We start from the raw sequence: 19,310 nt of genomic DNA, 5'->3' as shown, positions 1-19,310 counted from the left end.
CTATTAGCAACTTAGATCTCCCAGCAGCCAGCACCACTAGACCCTCCAGCATCCAACAACAATATACCCTTCCTTCAAAAGTAGATCCCTGGTATTACATGATGATGAAATTCCATTGATCTGTTGATCTGTGCAATTTTTAGTTGTACAGTATAGGACCAAGCTCGTTAATCATTACCACATGGTTATATTTAGCTATCTTCAGGTGATTGGACAGCAGTGGTGGCCCGTCCATAGGGGGCGCCCAGGCGCCGACCCCCCTCCTGTAGTCACAAAAAAAAATTTAAAACGGCCCCTTTAAGAAATAATAAAAAACAATCCTTTAACATAGTGCACTGTTGCGCCGGATGCAGTGCACTATGGGAAGCGCCACGTCAATGCAATCACGAGATTGCAGACATGGCGATTCATTTGTGGGCCCTTAACCCGCCTTGCGGCGCAATACAGAATGCCGAGTAGCTTCCGCCCATAAAATCACTGTGATTCTATGGGCGGGAGCATTGTTGTTAAAGATCTCAAGGTCACTTCCGGGTTTTCTGAAACTGACGAAAGCTGGAAGTGACGTCTTCACGTCAGCAGCTCCTTTCTTCGGAGCTGCTGTAAGGTGAGAGACTGCACGGAATGACCATGCATCTCAGTGCTGCCTTAAACGTACCCATCTTCCAACTAGCCTCATGAAAAGATAGAATAATAGACAAGGACACCTACTGGGGCCTCACGTATGTATAAATTAGAAACCTTTGCCTATCACACATGGCTAGTCAGGACATAAAAGGAAAGGAGAAAAAAAAACCTTTAAGTTTCTGTTGAAATGTAAATACGGTCATGCTTGGAATGTTACTTAAAATATGCATTAGATTGCCAAATGAATATTATAGGAAGTAATTCAATCCGTGCGAGGCTATTATTTCCAGCCATGTGGTTCTATAGGTCAAATACATTTCTATATTTTAATCACAGAGATACGAGTGCCGTCTTGAGCTCTGTTCTTGCTGAGAGGCTGTGGGCGGGTGTCAAGGTTTATTCGTATGAAGCACGCGTGGGAACGGTATAGTAAGTCATGGGTGACTTACAGAGAACAAAATCGGTATTCTGTAATAATTCAATTAAAACGTAGTGAAGACAAGAGTAAGGATGATTTTGTGTTAAACCTGTAAGCCTAACTGGGAAACCAAGTGCTGTGCATTGATGTCTAGAAGAATACTAGACACGGAAATGGGAAAGAGGGGTGTATTTGGTCTGATGAACCCTCTTTACACTTTTTGCCCAAAGGTGAAGGGCGGACAATAGATTACTAGCACCAGGGCAGCTGGGCTTGGGAGTCGGGCTGAGCAGACACCAGTTCTACTTTTGCCTTCCAGCTGGACTGTAGGGTGTCACCTGTCCTGAACCTCCCTGAGTGTATGGAAATGCCCTTTGCCAAATTTCAGCGGCTCCACCTCCATGGTCAACCCACAGCCCAGCCAGAACTCCGTGACTGGAAGCTGGATGGGTGTACAGTGAACTGTGCTGCCTGTGGAGCTGCCTGTGCTGATCCTGCAGTGTCACTCAATATCTCACTCCTGTGACTGAGATTTTGGATACAACAGGATTCAGAGTGAACAGCACAGGCCCCCAGGATGCTGAAGACCCCTTGTAGTGACCAATCCCTGCTGTGCCCACACTAACAGCCCCACACAGCATGGTGCTAGATAGGTGTGTATGTAAAGCTGCAGCTACCCCAAAGCACCCTCCCAATGTTGAGGGCATGTGGCCTGGTACAGTTGAGGGGGGGCCTGCCAGGTTGCGTGCTCGGATAAGGGTCTGGTATGGATTTTTGGGGGGGGCCACACCATTTTTTTTAAATTTTGGTGCGGGGTTCCCCTTAAAATCCATACCAGACCTGAATGGTCTGGTATGGATTTTGAGGGGGATCCCTATGCCATTTTTTTTTATTTTGGCACGGGGTTCCCCTTAATATCCATACCAGACCTGAAGGGCCTGGTATGGAATTTGGGGGGACCCCCACGCATTTTTATCAATGAACTTTTAGGCTCCATGTACATTGGAGCTCTAAAAAGCTGTTTCTGGACGCCAGATTGCTGGCAGTAAATGCTGGTTGAAAAACGTGATTTTATCAGCATTTTGCATTGCCGTTAATGCACGTTCAGTGGCGCTAGCTTTTAGCAGCGTTTCTCAGCCTCTATTCAAAATCAAAGTTCCCTATGGGAGCCCATTGATTTGAATTTGAATAGAAGTCGCACCAGAAGTCGGATCATCATGATCCGACTTGCGGTGCGAATTGTTTGCTGAGTATGAAGGGGAACCCCGCCAAAATAAAAAAAACTGGTGTGGGGTTCCCCCCTCAGACGATACCAGACCTTTTGGTCTGGTATGGATTTTAAGGGGAACCCTCTTCGCCGAAAAAATCCATACCAAAACCTTATCCGAGCATGCAGCCTTGACGGTCAGGAAAGGGGGTGGGGATGAGCAAGCACTCCCCCTCCTGAACCGTACCAGGCCACATGCCCTCAACATGGGGGGTAGGTGTTTCGGGGCAGGGGGGCCCTGCGCCCCCCCACCCCAAAGCACCTTGTCCCCATGTTGATGAGGACAAGGGCCTCTTCCCGACAACCTTGGCCTTTGGTTGTCGGGGTCTGTGGGCGGGGGCTTATCGGAATCTGGGAGCCCCCTTTAATAAGGGGGCCCCCAGATTCTGGCCCCCCACCCTATGTGAATGAGTATGGGGTACATCTTACCCCTACCCATTCACCTTGAAAAAAGTTTCAAAAATAAAACACACTACATAGGTTTTTAAAGTAATTTATTAGGCAGCTCCGGGAGTCTCTTCTGACTTGGGAGGTCTCTTCCTTCTTCTCCGCACTCTTCTCCACGCTCTCCGGTTTTTCTCCCGCTCTCCGGTGCCTTCTGCCGGGCTCCTCCGTTATCTTCTGCTCTTTTTCCCGCTCTTTTGCTAGCGTTGGTCCGGTCTTCTCCGTCGTCTTCTTCTCTCCGGTCTTCTTCCGATGTTGACACGACGCTCTCTCCTGCTGTAATGCTGTGTACGCAGTGCGCAACTACTTATACAGGCATGGGGCATGGTCACCGAGTGATGTCATCTGGTGACCCCTCCCTTATGGCGTCACCACCCCATCATGGCCCGGCGGTGACGTCATAAGGGGCGGGAACACCGGATGACATCACCCGCTGACCACGCCCCATGCCTATATAAGTCTTTTTTTCCAGGTGAATGGGTAGGGGTACGATGTACCCCATACTCATTCACATAGGGTGGGGGGCCAGGATCTGGGAGCCCCCCTTATTAAAGGGGGCTCCCAGATTCTGATAAGCCCCTCGCCCACAGACCCAGACAACCAACGGCCACGGTTGTTGGGAAGAGGCCCTTGTCCTCATAAACATGGGGACAAGGTGCTTTGGGGTGGGGGGCGCAGCCCCCCCCTGCCTCAAAGCACCTACCCCCATGTTGAGGGCATGCGGCCTGGTACGGTTCAGGAGGGGGGGTGCTTGCTCATCCCCACCCTCTTTCCTGACCAGCCAGGCTGCGTGCTCAGATAAAGGTTTGGTATGAATTTTGGGGGGACCCCCACGCTGTTTTTTCGGCGAAGGGGGTTCCCTTTAAAATCCATACCAGACTGAAGGGCCTGGTATTGTCTGAGGGGGGAACCCCACGCCAATAATTTTTTTCATTTTGGCGGGGGTTCCCCTTAATCCTCAGCACAGAAGACGCACCACAAGTCGGATCATGATGATCCGACTTGTGGTGTGACTTCTATTCAAATCAATGGGCTCCCATAGGGAACCATTGATTTTAAATAGAGCCAGAGAAACGCCGAACAAAGCTTAACGCTCTTTTTACAGCGTTAACCCTCGTTTAACACCTTTTATCGGTGTCTGGCGTTTCCAGTACTACTCTTGAAAGCGATTTTATGGCGTTCAGAAAACAGCCCATAAACTCCACTGTTGATAAACGTCCAAGTGTGCATGGACACATAGGATAGCATAGAGTGGAGTTTATGGGCTTTTAAAAGAAAAATGCCCAAACTCCAAAAAACGGCCGTTTATGAGCTCCAGTGTGCATGGGGCCTTATGTGTATTGCCGGGACCGACAATTCATTATAGCCGCGAGTAGTTTTAAATGACTTTTTTTCCTTTAGAAATGTCATTTTGCTGTCAGACTGTTCTAAACACGGGAAACATGAGCCACTTTACAGGCTTCCTATAGACATCCCCCCGGTACGAAATTTAAAGGAATATTACACTTTTATTGTTTCACTTTAAGCATTATTAAAATCACTGCTCCCGAAAAAACGGCCCTTTTTAAAACTTTTTTTGCATTGATACATTTCCCCTGGGGCAGGACCCAGGTCCCCAAACACTTTTTATGACAATAACTTGCATAATAACCTTTAAAATTAGCACTTTTGATTTCTCCCATAGACTTTTAAAGGGTGTTCTGTGGCTTTTGAATTTGCCGCGAACACCCCAAATTGTTTGCTATTCAGCGAACAGGCGAACAGCCAATGTTTGACCCAAACATAAAGCCCATCCCTAATCACCACCCTAACATCCCTGTCCACAGCGTGTTACACCAGCCCAGGGGACCCCGAGGCACTGCATGTTCAGTGCAGCCCTCATCTGGACACCTATCAATGGGTCAAGATCAGGTTGAAGGGTCATAACAACACCATCTGTTGGTGTGCTGCGATGAGTAAGGACTATTGTAACAGTGAAGGAGAACTATTCCCCCAAGGCTATACCATCCATCCAGTCCACTACTTATAAACATACAGACCAGACTCGGTTCCATAAGGCTCTGAGGAAGAGGAAAAATCCTCGAAATGCGTCAACCGAACACTCCACCTCACCATCCCATAAGACATGGGTTTTGTTTTATGACCTCTTAGAGGAATTATGTGATGTTATTCAAGTTACTAAATGTGAGTATTCCACCTACTTCTGTTTTTTAATAAAACATTTCACCAAGGATAATGTACCAGGCCACGTGCCTTTCTCTTTCTTTCCTTGCTTTAGTTCTTTGAACTCTCTCTAGTTGGCTGAGGCAGCGGGGTGTGCAATATCCATCCATTAAGCACCCTACGGAAATACAACACATTGGTATCTAGGCCTCTGCATAGCGCATTAGAGATTTTTCAGTTGATGTTGGACTATATCACATGGTGGGCACTGCACTTCACATGGCGGGCACAATACATTACATGGTGGTCACTGCACTGCAAATGGTGGGCACAATACATCCCATGGTGGCCACTTCACTGCACATGGAGGTCACTGCACTGCACATGGTGGGCACAATACATCACATGGTGGTCCCTGCACTGCACATGGTGGTCACTGCACATGATGGGCACACTACATCACATGATGTTCACTGCACTGCACATGATGGGCACAATACATCCCATGGTGGTCACTTCACTGCATTGCACATGGTGGGCACAATACATCACATGGTGGTCACTGCACTGCACATGGTGGGCACAATACTTTACATGGTGGTCACTTCACTGCACATGGTGGTCACTGCACTGCACATGGTGGTCACTGCACTGAACATGGTGGGCACAATACAGCACATTATGGTCACTGTACTGCACATGGTGGTCACTGAACTGCACATGGTGGTCACTGCACTGCATTGCACATGGGCTGAGCAGCACAGTACAATCATTTGACCCCCAAAGGTCCAAAGGTCAGTTTCTGTAAAATTCTCCCTTTTTACTGACCTAACTTTAGCAGCATAAGAGATTCCTTCCTCCCAGGCTCCTGCTCCATAGAATGACATCAGCCCCCACACAGCTGCCTGAAGCTCCCAGAGACTAAGAGGATCCGTGTGTGCAGATCTTGTGATAAGAGCCGGGCAGCACTGACAGCTTCAGCTCCCCCCTCTGGCTCAGCTTGCTGTGCCTTTGCTGCAATCTGTATACCCGCTTCCAGGGGGGCACTTAACCCCCCTTGCCCCCCCTTGCAGACGCCCATGGATGACTGGCAAATAATAATTTACACAAACATAGGACTAAAGTGCAAAAAAAAAAAATTTTTTTTGGTTGCTCCATTGTCAGTCAATGGAGGAGGGGAGTGTTAAACTAGCAGGTTTAGATGGAATGGACTAACAAATTAAGGCTTGTTTAGACTTGCAGTTTGGGGGGATGTAAAAAATGCATGGTTGAGCTGTGTTTTTGCCACTACCCAGATGCCCTCCCCCATGCTGCAATGGGCAGCGGATAGGATTTTTACATGCTGTGGCCACAATGCTTTGCACCTGCGGCAATGTTCATGCACTATATAGCGGAAAGCCTGCCAAACGCTGCACTTTCAATTAAATAGGGAAGCATCACAAATGCTCCGCAACTGCGTGTAATGCATGCAGGTGAAGCACGTTTGTCAGCAAAAATGGGGTCAAAACAGGTGGTGATGAGGTGTCGCATCACTTCCTCACCGCCTGTCAGTAGCCTCTGGAGCTTCCAAGAGCATTTCTAAACCTACCCTAAAATTGAACTCCATCTAACCCTTTATAAGCAGTTACAGCACCAGTTTTTTTTCCTTTTGGGATAATGATTTTACATATACAATAAATAAATACTGAATATTGTAAGCACCCCTGCCAGTGGTAAATGGTTTGTCTCAACCCTTTAACTGCTACTTTGTCTGGACAGCTTGGTCTGTCAAAGGAAATGAAAATCTCTAATTTGTATTTTTGGGGGGGTACTGTTTTAATGAGATCTTTTGAATCTAGATGTTGCTGAAAAGTCACTCGGCATTCCAATGTGGTAATGTGTCTTTATGCAAATTTTTAAAGCTTCTACAGACATGAAAGATATGCTGCCGCACAGTATGGGTCCCACAGGTGCAACACCGAATGATAATTCTGTATCAAGCTCTGGAATCCCAGCAAAGAAAATGATAAGACAAGATGGAGATGTTCCAGGAAAGTTACATAACACTGGACCAAATGTGAATACAAAGACCAGACTAATCCAGAAACAACCAAGTCAAGGTAACAGATAAATATTGGCAGGGCTTTTTTTCTCAGAAAATAGGTGCAGGTACTCTTCCCTTCCCTTCTACCCCTTGTCTCTGCCCCTTTCCCACCTCTAAGCACCGTTCCTTTGTCCCACCCTCTACCCACCTCTCAGTACTAACCCATACAGAACCAAGTATCATTTTGTGAGGCAATTTGTATGGAATTTGTTAATGATACCAAGAAAGGCAGTAAAATATATCCCCTGCAGCCAGCAACAATAGACTTCCCCAGCAAAAATAGATGCCCTGCAGCAAAATACCCCCCAGAAACAACAGATCCACCTGAGCAACAAAAGACCCCTGCCAGCAATTTCGATCTCCCAACAGCCAGCATCAATAGAGTCTCCGGCACACAGCAACAATAGACCTCTCCCTAAACAGTAGTCCCCCCTAGCCACGATTGCCCCCAGCAACAATAGACCTCCCCACCAACAATAGACCTACCAGAGCAACAAAAGACCGCTGCCAACAATTTAGCTCTTCCAGTAGTCAGCATCAATAGAGACTCCAGCACACAGCAACTATAGACCTCTCCCTCAACAGTAATTCCCACCAACAACCATAGACCTCCCCAGCAACAATAGATCCACCTGAGCAACAATAGACCCCCTATTAGCAACTTAGATCTCCCAGCAGCCAGCACCACTAGACCCTCCAGCATCCAACAACAATATACCCTTCCTTCAAAAGTAGATCCTTGGTATTACATGATGATGAAATTCCATTGATCTGTTGATCTTTGCAGGAAGTACCCGGAAGTGACGTTGTCACGTCGGCAGCTCCGTTCTTCGGAGCTGCTGTAAGGTGAAAGACTGCACAGAATGACCATGCATCTCAGTGCTGCCTTAAACATATCCATCTTCCAACTAGCCTCATGAAAAGACAGAATAAGGGACAAGGACACCTACTGGGGCCTCACATAGGTATAAATTAGAAACCTTTGCCTATCACACATGGCTAGTCAGGACATAAAAGGAAAGGAGAAAAAAAAAAACCCTTTAAGGTTCTGTTGAAATGTAAATACGGTTGTGCTTGGAATGTTACTTAAAATATGCATTAGATTGCCAAATGAAGAATATGGGAAGTAATTCAATCTGTGGGAAGCTATTATTTCCAGCCATGTGGTTCTGTAGCTCAAATACATTTCTATATTTTAATCACAGAGATACGAGTGCCGTCTTGAGCTCTGTTCTTGCTGAGAGGCTGTGGGCGGGTGACAAGGTTTATTTGTATGCAGCACCCGTGGAAACGGTATAGTAAGTCATGGTGGACTTACAGAGAACAAAATCGGTATTCTGTATTAATTCAATGAAAACGTAGTGAAGGCGAGTCTTAAATGGATACAAAATCCTTTATACCGGCAAAGACACTGGCATTTCCTTATCCTTGGTTTTGTTTGTGGGTTTAGTTGATAACATGAATAAAATACTGGTAGATAAATTAGTATTGACTTGTAGGGACTGCACCTCCGCCAAGTCACAGCAATCTCCCATGGGGGTGACGGGTGGAGGAAGACAGTGCCTCCTGCACAAGGTACAACCCCTACGAACTAAACATATGTGATGTAACTGTAAGTTAATGTGCTACCTTGATAGTTGTTATCATTTTTTTTATCACAGTCTATGATACCTGTTGTAGTATGCCAAATACTGTTCACTCTTTTGTATATTCAAAATTGAATAAACATTATTGATTGAAAAAAAAAAAACGTAGTGAAGACAAGAGTAAGGACGATTTTGTTTTAAACCTGTAAGCCTAACTGGGAAACCAAGTGCTGTGCATTGATGTCTAGAAGAATACTAGCCATGGAAATGGGAAAGAGGGGTGTATGTGGTCTGATGAACCCTCTTTACACTTTTTGCCCAAAGGTGAAGGGCGGACAATAGACTACTAGCACCGGGGCAGCTGGGCTTGGGAGTCAGGCTGAGTGGGCACTAGGGATGAGCTTCGTGTTCGAGTCGAACCCATGTTCGACTCGAACATCGGCTGTTCAGTCGTTTGCCGAATTGCGAACGATATGGGCCGTTCGTGCCAAATTCGTGTGGCGTGTCACGGCCCATAATTCACTGCGGCATCGTAGTTCATTGCTGGCTGATGATTGGCCAAGCATGCACTATGACCCGCATGCTTGGCCAATCACAGCGCCGCCTGAACAGAGAGCCATAATTGGCCAAAGCCAAGGAGGCTTTGGCCAATTATGGCTCAGGGGATTTAGTACACGCCCCACACTATATAAGGCCGCCTGCACGGCGGCCCTGTGTAGTGTGTGTTCCGGCGTTCATTGAGAGAGAGAGAGAGACAGACAGTGACATTTGATTTGAGTTAGATAGATTAGGCAGAACAGTCAGTCAGTTAGCTGCACTTACAGTGTATTGTGTATATATATGCATCCCAGGTGTTGCATATATATATATATATATATATATATATATATACACTGTATTCAGTTTAGCTAGATCCGTTCCTGTTATCTTCCTACTGACAGGCAGGCTTGTCTTGTTACAGTATTTACAGCTACCTGAAGAAAATTACTGGTGTTCTTTTGATCCTATTAGTACAACAGTCAGGCAGCTAGACTATTTACAGTTAGTGCAGTGCGTCCTGCTCACAGTGTTCAGCTAGATCCATTCCTGTTTTCTTACTGACAGGCAGGCTTGTCTTGTTACAGTATTTACAGCTACCTGAAGAAAATTACTGGTGTTCTTTTGATCCTATTAGTACAACAGTCAGGCAGCTAGACTATTTACAGTTAGTGCAGTGCGTCCTGCTCACAGTGTTCAGCTAGATCCGTTCCTGTTATCTTCTTACTGACAGGCAGGCTTGTCTTGTTACAGTATATACAGCTACCTGAAGAAAATTGCTGGTGTTCTTTTGATCCTATTAGTACCACAGTCAGGCAGCTAGACTATTTACAGTTAGTGCAGTGCGTCCTGCTCACAGTGTTCAGCTAAAACTACAAGTTAGTGGGGTGCGTCCTGCTCACAGTGTTCAGCTAAACCTACAAGTTAGTGGGGTGCGTCCACCTCACAGTGTTCCGCGAAACCTACAAGTTAGTGGGGTGCGTCCTACTCACAGTGTTCAGCTAGATCTGTTCCTGTTATCTTCTTACTGACAGGCAGGCTTATCTTGTTACAGTATATACAGCTACCTGAAGAAAATTGCTGGTGTTCTTTTGATCCTATTCGTACCACAGTCAGGCAGCTAGACTATTTACAGTTAGTGCAGTGCGTCCTGCTCACAGTGTTCAGCTAGATCCATTCCTGTTATCTTCTTACTGACAGGTAGGCTTGTCTTGTTACAGTATATACAGCTACATGAAGAAAATTGCTGGTGTTCTTTTGATCCTATTAGTACCACAGTCAGGCAGCTAAACTATTTACAGTTAGTGCAGTGCGTCCTGCTCACAGTGTTCTGCTAAACCTACAAGTTAGTGGGGTGCGTCCTGCTCACAGTGTTCAGCTAAACCTACAAGTTAGTGGGGTGCGTCCTGCTCACAGTGTTCAGCTAAACCTACAAGTTAGTGGGGTGCATCCACCTCACAGTGTTCAGCTAAAGCTACCTGTAGAAGGTTGGTGGTGTTCTCATAGTAGTAGGCAGGCAGTTGATTTTGCTAGCTGCAGTATCAGTACATATATATATATATATATATATATATATATATATATATATATATATATATATATATATATATATATCCCAGCTTAGTGCAGCTACAGGCCATTAGTATGTCTGGAAGGCCAAGAAGGAGAGGCAGACAGTCACAAGCCAATAAGAGAGGGCAAGCAGGCTCTGTGTCTAGTGCTGGTCGTGGAGACGGTGCATCCTCATCAGCACGTGGCCGTGGGACACGCTTGGCCTTTTTTTCGGCAGCTGGCCGTGTTGAGCCGCAACATGCGGAAGACTTGGTCGAGTGGATGACCAAGCCGTCCTCATCCTCCTCATCCTCTCTCACCCATGCCCAGGGTACTTTGTCTGGCAAAGCAGCGGCCTCTTCCCTTGGCTCAATGTCATCAGTGACTCCTTCCCTAGCCCCACCATGTCCTCCTGAGGAGTCCCTCGAACTGTTTGACCACAGTGTTGGGTACATGCTCCAGGAGGATGCCCAGCATTTGGAAGGCTCTGATGATGATACTGAGCTCGATGAAGGCAGTAACATGAGCACGGACAGAGGGGGTGCCCAAGAAGGACAGCAATCTGGCAGTCATGCTCCCCCTGCTGCAGCATACTGCCAGGTTTGCTCCAGTGATGAGGAGGGAGGGGATGATGAGGTCACTGACTCAACGTGGGTGCCTGATAGGAGAGAGGAGGAGGAGGAGGCGGCACATCACCAAAGAGGCAGGATACCCTCCAGGGGCCAGCCTAAGGGCAGCACATTGACTGCATCACACCCCAAAGCTCCACATGTGCAGGGCGCTGCAGTCTCTGCACGTTATTCAAAAAGTTCTTTGATGTGGGCCTTTTTTGAGACGAGTGCATCAGATCGCACCGCTGCTATTTGAAACATATGTCTCAAGCGTATCTCGCGTGGCCAAAACATCTCCCGCTTGGGTACCACATGCTTGACCAGACATATGTTGACCTGCCATGCAGTTCGTTGGCAAGCGTATCTAAAAGACCCACACCAAAGAACAAAGAGGACCTCTCCTTGCTCCTCATCAGCTGAGATTTCCAACTCCACTAGACCTTTAGTCCTTTCTGAGACCTGCACTGAGAGGAATGAAGGTGCAGAATTAGGTGTGTCACAGCCAAGTACTTGTGGGCAATCTGCTTTTGCTACACCAACGTCAGATTGTACCAGGCAAATTTCCCTGCCCCAGCTGCTACACCGCCGAAAGAAGTTTGCTCCCAGCCATCACATGCCCAGCGGTTGAATGCTAGCTTGGCAAAATTGCTAGCACTTCAACTGCTGCCTTTTCAGTTGGTAGACTCTGCCCCCTTCCGTGAGTTTGTGGAATGTGCGGTTCCTCAGTGGCAGGTACCCAAACGCCACTTTTTCTCACGGAAGGCGATTCCGGCTCTCTACCGGCATGTGGAAGGCAATGTCCATGCCTAGCTGGACAGGGCGGTCAGCGGTAAGGTGCATATTACTGCTGACTCATGGTCCAGCAGGCATGGACAGGGACGTTACCTAAGTTTCACGGCGCATTGGGTGACTCTGCTGGCAGCTGGGAAGGATGCAGGACAAGGTGCAGTAGTGTTGGAGGTTGTTCCACCACCACGCCTCCAAAATGCTAATGATTGTGACACACCTCTCTCCTCCACCCCCTCCTCTTCTTCTTCCTCCATGGCCTCTTCCTGTGCTTTGTCCTCGGAACCAGCAGTGCTCCGTAGTCGTTCAAGGGGCTACGCAAGTACGCAGGCCAAAAGATGCCATGCGGTGCTTGAGCTGGTGTGCTTGGGGGACAGGAGCCACACTGGGGCAGAGGTTCTGTCAGCTCTGCAGGGGCAGGTTCAGAGGTGGTTGACGCCACGCCAACTTAAGGCAGGAATGGTGGTTTGCGACAATGGCACCAACCTCCTCTCTGCCCTCTGACAGGGACAAATGACCCATGTGCCCTGTTTGGCTCACGTCCTTAACTTGGTGGGGCAGAGGTTCTTGGGCAGGTACCCGGGCATACAGGATGTCCTAAGGCAGGCCAGGAAAGTCTGTGTGCATTTCCGCCGGTCATATAATGCCAGTGCTCGGCTGACGGACCTCCAAAAGGAGTTTAACCTGCCCAAGAACCGCCTAATCTGTGACATGCCCACCAGATGGAACTCAACGTTGGCCATGCTGCAGCGGCTGCACACGCAGCAGAGGGCCATCAATGAGTACCTGTGCGACTATGGCACCAGGACAGGGTCAGGGGAGCTTGGTTTTTTCCCCACGCCAGTGGGCCATGAACAGGGATTCATGCACTGCCCTGTCACCATTTGAGGAGGCCACGAGGATGGTGAGCAGTGACAGTGCATGCATCAGTGACACTGTCCCCCTTGTCCACCTGTTGGAGCACACGCTGCGTGGAATAATGGACAGGGCACTTGAGGCAGAACAGAGGCAGGAAGAGGAGGACTTCCTTAGCTCTCAAGGCCCCCTTTATCCAGACAGTGTTCCTGCATGCCCGCCGATCACACAGGAAGAGGACGAGGAGGAGGAGGAGGAGGAAGATTGTGTCAGTATGGAGGTGGAGCCTGGCACTCAGCATCAGCAGCAGTCTTTAAGGGATCAGTCCCAAGAAACACATGGACTTGTACGTGGCTTGGAGGAGGTGGCTGCGGACCATGTCGTCCTTAGTGACCCAGAGGACTCCGGACCGAATGCCTCAGCAAACCTACGCTGCATGGCCTTCCTGATCCTGCAAAGCCTGCATAAGAATCCTCGTATTCGTGGTATCAAGGAGAAGGACCAATACTGGCTGGCAACCCTCCTTGATCCACGTTACAAGGGTAAGGTTGCGGACCTTATCTTGCCATCGCAGAGGGAGCAGAGGATGAAACATCTTTGGGAGGCCTTGCAGAAAGGTCTGTGCAACGCATTCCCAGAGACTCCCAGGAGTTTGTAACCTGTTTCTGGACAACGTGTTGCTGAGGCTTCGGTCAGTCAAAGAAGGAGTGGTGGAGAAGGTGGCCGTCTGACCGATGCGTTCAGACAATTTTTTCTTCCGCAGCCCCAAGGTATGATCGGTTCCAGCAACCATTGCCAGCGTCTGTTTTACATGGTGCAGGAATACCTAGGGGCAAGATCAGATTTGGACACCTTTCCCACCGAAAATCCTCTGGGTTACTGGGTCTTGAGGATGGATCACTGGCCAGAGCTTGCACAGTATGCAATTGAGCTACTGGCCTGTCCTGCATCCAGCGTTCTTTCGGAACGCACATTCAGTGCTGCTGGAGGCGTGGTAACCGGTCACAGGGTGCGTCTGTCCACCGACTCGGTCGATCGACTGACCTTCATAAAAATGAATCAGTCTTGGATCACCACCAGCTACCAAGCACCTGATGCTGATGTAACCGAATAATTTTTTTTGAAATCTCAGATCCCTTCAAAGACTGCCTATGCTGATGCTGAGTGACTATCCCTGAGTAATAATCCTCTTCCTTCTCAATGATCACGCTGATAGCTTGTAAGAACATTTTTGGTTCTGGGCGTCACCACCAGTGCCTAAGGCACAATTTTTCAGCCCCTGTTTAACAGGGGCGTGTAATTACAATTTTTGATGCAATACTTTGCAGCAGGGCTCGTTCCTGTGTTCCAACTAGAGTGTCTGTAAAGGGGTTGCAGTGTTGTGGCACCAGCACCAGTGCCTAAGGCCCAATTTTTTTGCCCCTGTTTAACAGGGGCATGTAATTACAATTTTTGATGCATTACTTTGCAGCAGGGCTCGTTCCTGCGTTCCAACTAGAGTGTCTGTGAGGGGTTGCAGTGTTGTGGCACCAGCACCAGTGCCTAAGGCCCAATTTTTCTGCCCCTGTTTAACAGGGGCGTGTAATTACAATTTTTGATGCAATACTTTGCAGCAGGGCTCGTTCCTGTGTTCCAACTAGAGTGTCTGTAAAGGGGTTGCAGTGTTGTGGCACCAGTGCCTAAGGCCCAATTTTTCTGCCCCTGTTTAACAGGGGTGTGTAATTACAATTTTTGATGCAATACTTTGCAGCAGGGCTCGTTCCTGCTTTCCAACTAGAGTGTCTGTGAGGGGTTGCAGTGTTGTGGCACCAGCACTAGTGCCTAAGGCCCAATTTTTCTGCCCCTGTTTAACAGGGGCGTGTAATTACAATTTTTGATGCAATACTTTGCAGCAGGGCTCGTTCCTGCGTTCCAACTAGAGTGTCTGTGAGGGATTGCAGTGTTGTGGCACCAGCACCAGTGCCTAAGGCCTAATTTTTCAGCTCCTGTTCAACAGGGGCATGTAATTACAATTCTTGATCTAATATTTCACAGCAGGGCCCATTTCTGCACCCACCAAGAGCGAGTGAGGACTTACAGTGTTGTGGCACCAGCACCACCACCACCACCACCAAAGGCCCAGTTTTTCTGCCCCTGTTCAACAGGGGCATGTAATTACAATTCTTGATCTAATATTTCACAGCAGGGCCCTGTGAGGGCTTACAGTGTTGTGGCCACAACAACACCTAAGGCCCAAATTTCTGCTGAGTATATAGGGCAGGCCCCTACTTTCAAACATCTAACTTACAAACGACTCCTACTTGCAAACGGAAGGAGACAACAGGAAGTGAGATGAAATCTACCCCTAGGAAGGGAAATTCTCTCCTGTAAGAGTTAATATGGGAAAAACATTTCTCCTTTCCACTGATGCTTTCCAATCCTTGTTCCACAAAAAAACCCAAATTTTCAAAAAACATTTGTCATTGGGACAAAAGTGAGGTGAAATCTTCTGAAGAGGAGGAAAGACAGCAAAACAAATGTCACAGGGGTGATAACCCTTCCCTATGTTTTCCAAAAAGCTTAAAAAAGATTTTTTGGCTGGAGCTAAACACGTTAAAAATGTACCCGTTCAAAATTACAAACAGATTCTACTTATCAACAAACCTACAGTCCCTGTCTTGTTTGCACCGCCTGTATACTGCTGTTCAGAGTATATAGGGCCTGGGGGCCCCACACCTTTCCTTATTTTAATTTGGGTGCGGGGTTCCCCTTAATATCCATACAAGACCCAAAGGGCCTGGTAATGGACTGGGGGGTACCCATGCCGTTTGTCTCACTGGTTTTCATCCATATTGCCAGGACCCGACATTACATTAAACCCGCAAGCAGTTTTAAATGAGATTTTTTCCTTTAAAAATGACATTTGGTGCAGGGACTGTTCTAAACACGGGAAACACGCGCCACTTTACAGGCATACTATAGACACCCCCCAGGTACGATATTTAAAGGAATATTTCACTTTTTTTTTTTTTTACTTTAAGCATCATTAAAATCACTGCTCCCGAAAAAACGGCCGTTTTTAAAGGTTTTTTTTGCATTGATACAGGTCCCCTGGGCATAGGACCCGGGTCCCCAAACCCTTTTTAGGACAATACCATGCAAATTAGCCTTTAAAATGAGCACTTTTGATTTTGAACGTTCGAGTCCCATAGACGTCAATGGGGTTCTAACGTTCGTGTGAATTTTCAGTCCGTTCGCAGGCTCTGGTGCGAACCGAACCGGGGGGTGTTCGGCTCATCCCTAGTGGGCACCAGTTCTACTTTTGCCTTCCAGCTGGACTGTAGGGTGTCACCTGTCCTGAACCTCCCTGAGTGTATGGAAATGCCTGTGGAGCTGCCTGTGCTGATCCTGCAGTGTCACTCAATATCTCACACCTGTAACTGAGATTTTGGATACAGCAGGATTCAGAGTGAACAGCACAGGCCCCCAGGATGCTGAATACCCCTTGTAGTGACCAATCCCTGCTGTGCCCACACTAGCAGCCCCACCCCCTGATGTACACACACAGCATGGTGCTAGGTGTGTATGTAAAGCTGCAGCAGGCCAAAAATTCAATTGGAGGACATAAGAGACTGCAAAATTGGTGAGTCCACTGTCACAACTTGACAAATGCATATGTCCCTCTCCTCTGATGCTCTGAGTCTCTTACTACTTACTATAAAAGACTGCCACTCCTCTGAAAAGCTGGCTGCTATATACTATCTGTGGTGCTGATCTATATACTATCGGTGGTGTTGGCTGCTATATACTATCTGTGGTGCTGGCTGCTATATAATATCTGCGGTGCTGATCTGTATACTATCTGCGGTGCTGATCTTTATACTATCTGCGGTGCTGATCTATATACTATCTGTGGTGCTGATCTACATACCGTACAGTATCTGTGATGCTGAGCTGTATACTCTGTCCTGTAATTTTGAGCTGTATACTCCTGACAATATGCGTGGAAGCAAGTTCAATACAGAGGATAGAGTGGGTGGATTATTTAAGGGGTAGGGCTTATGAGAAGTGGGAGGGGTAAAAAAAAAAAAAGGAAGGGCGGGGTCTGGCGCCCCCCCATCCTAAAACTTCAACAGCCGCCACTGTTGGACAGGTATAAAGCCCCTTCTGGTGATCACAATGGACAGCTAGAAGCACCTGGAGTTGATTCTGAACTTGCTTCTGAACTGCACCATTTTGCAACTGACACTCAAATACCAGCGCCACTGTGCATGCGCACTTTTCCCCGTGTGGTTTCTAGTGTACCTGCACAGCCCAACTGCACCTGTCCTACCTCTTTCATTGAGATTACTGCAGCTGTGCACCCTGCCTCCACTTCTTTTTAGAATGCCCATTTGAACAATTATCCTCTCCTCTTCTATTGCAGGACAAATTATAGCAGTGGTACTGCACACACTGAGTTACTGCTGCAAGTAGAGATGGACCGAATACCTGCTGGTTCGGTTCGTGCCAGAACTCTTGAACATAGCAAAAGTTCGGACCTGAACCGTGAACCCTATTCAAGTCTATGTGACCTCAACTTGAAAAATTAAAAGTCCCCATTTTGAAGGCTTATATGCAAGTTATTGACCCTAAAAAGGGTATGGGGGCCCGGGTACTGCCTGGGGGGAAATGTATCAATGCAAACATCATTTGATAATTCTTGAAGGAGCAGTGATTTTAATGATTCTTAAAGTGAAGCAATAAAAATGATAAATTCCTTTGAATATAGTGCCTGGGGCCCCATTAGTCTGCCTGTAAAATGGCGCACCTGTACCCTGTAAAGAATCTGCTGCAGCAAAACTGACATGTACAGTATAAAGAAAAAGTAAATGATGTTTAAATTGCCAGCAATACAAAAAAGAAAATTGCCAGGCTGCACGCTCTGATAAGGGTCTGGTATGGATCTTGGGGGGGACCCCACACCGTTTTTTTTTATTTTGGCTTGGGGTTTACCCTAAAATCCACACCAGACCCATCTCACAGATGGTTATAATTTCTGTCCCTCATTTTAAGGTTTAGGCTCCCCCAAGACCAAGAAAAAACCCAAACACATGTTTTCATGAAGGTTTTGGTTGTCATGGTTGCCTTCTTTGAGGCTTTGCTGTACACCCAGTCAATTGCTGTACACCCAGTCCATTGCATCTCAACATTATGGCAGCACAAGACAAACAGACTCGAGCTTTGGACTGCCTCATATATCTGACCTTTAGGCCCAGACTTGTGTAGAACACCCCACATAGGAGCTGCAGATGACAGGGATCCCCCACTCTTACACAGCCAGACACACCGAATATTCACTTGCACACAAAGTCAGAGAAAAGTCCATAGCTTTGTTTTTTTTTGTTGTTGTTTTATTAGGGGGTTTAGCAACTTGCATGGCGATAGGAGGTTATGAGATGCCCACTTGACTGCAACAAGAAACTTCAGGGACAACTTCCTAAGTACAGGTTTAATTTCTCCCGGCAATGCTAGCCCACCTGGCTGCCGCTGCCTCTTCACCAGCCCTCCTGGCTGCTTCTTCACCAGCCTGCCCGGCTGACTCGCAACACAAGTCCTCCCGACTGACTCTTCACCAGCCCACCTGGCTGACTCTTTGGAGATATCCCGGGACAAGGACAAAGACTTAAGCTCACCGCTCTCTTCAAGGGAGACTGGCTACATGTGGCAGTCTCCCCCCTTGTTAGTCCCCACACAGTGCTGAATTACTCACTCTGTCCTCTTTTTGTTCCCATGCCTCCAGGAAAGACTCCTCCCAGCTGCTTCTGTGGCAGCCTCCTCAGAACTACATCTCAATCTTCCACCGACTGCCCTGCTGACATGGCCCATGTCTATTTATGGGAATTTTCCCATCCCCTGCCAGCCCACTTCTGGGAAATAGCTCACCCCGCCCACTAGTTCCAGAACATTCTCCAATATTCTGGAAACAGGGAGAGACACCAGGGAGCTGCCAGGATGAGTCATCCAGCCCTGAACTCTAACTCTTACAGGCTCACAAATGTACAGCATGAGTCACATTATGGTTTGCCTAGTCTACATACTACTTTTAGCACACACTAGAGGGTGCCACACTTGCATGGAAACATAAAGCTTTACCTATACATACACTTTAAAGTGAACTCTGGTGGGGGCGTGTCCGGCCGGCGGAGAAGATGGCCGCATAAGTTCCGGCAGCCTCACGCTCTGAGCGACATCCATCGACAACAGGGAGAGGTCTCCTCCGGCTCCACACACTCTCACTGAAGCGCCTGTCACCCGCAAGGGCGATGACTAAGCGGCGGAAGACGAATAGGCAACCGCAGCACCTCACGAACTTCTATCCTGCGGTACCTCAGGGAGGTGGGCAAAATGGCGCCGGCCCTAGCTC

At 47.7% G+C, this 19,310-nt stretch overlaps 1 protein-coding gene across 1 annotated transcript in view; it reads left to right on the top strand.

The window, feature by feature from the left end:
- LOC141148373 (uncharacterized) overlaps positions 1-19,310 on the top strand; it is a 397,492-nt gene that overhangs the window by 285,304 nt on the left and 92,878 nt on the right. Inside the window, exon 10 of the mRNA XM_073635792.1 lies at positions 6,818-7,015. Coding sequence (XP_073491893.1) covers positions 6,818-7,015 — 198 coding nt within the window. The remainder of the gene's footprint in view (positions 1-6,817; positions 7,016-19,310) is intronic.

Source organism: Aquarana catesbeiana, linkage group LG06, assembly GCF_042186555.1.
Source record: "Aquarana catesbeiana isolate 2022-GZ linkage group LG06, ASM4218655v1, whole genome shotgun sequence".
Classification (NCBI taxonomy): Eukaryota; Metazoa; Chordata; class Amphibia; order Anura; family Ranidae; genus Aquarana; species Aquarana catesbeiana.
The sequence above is the reverse complement of the archived record's forward strand: the minus strand, read 5'-3'. Positions and strand labels throughout refer to the sequence as shown.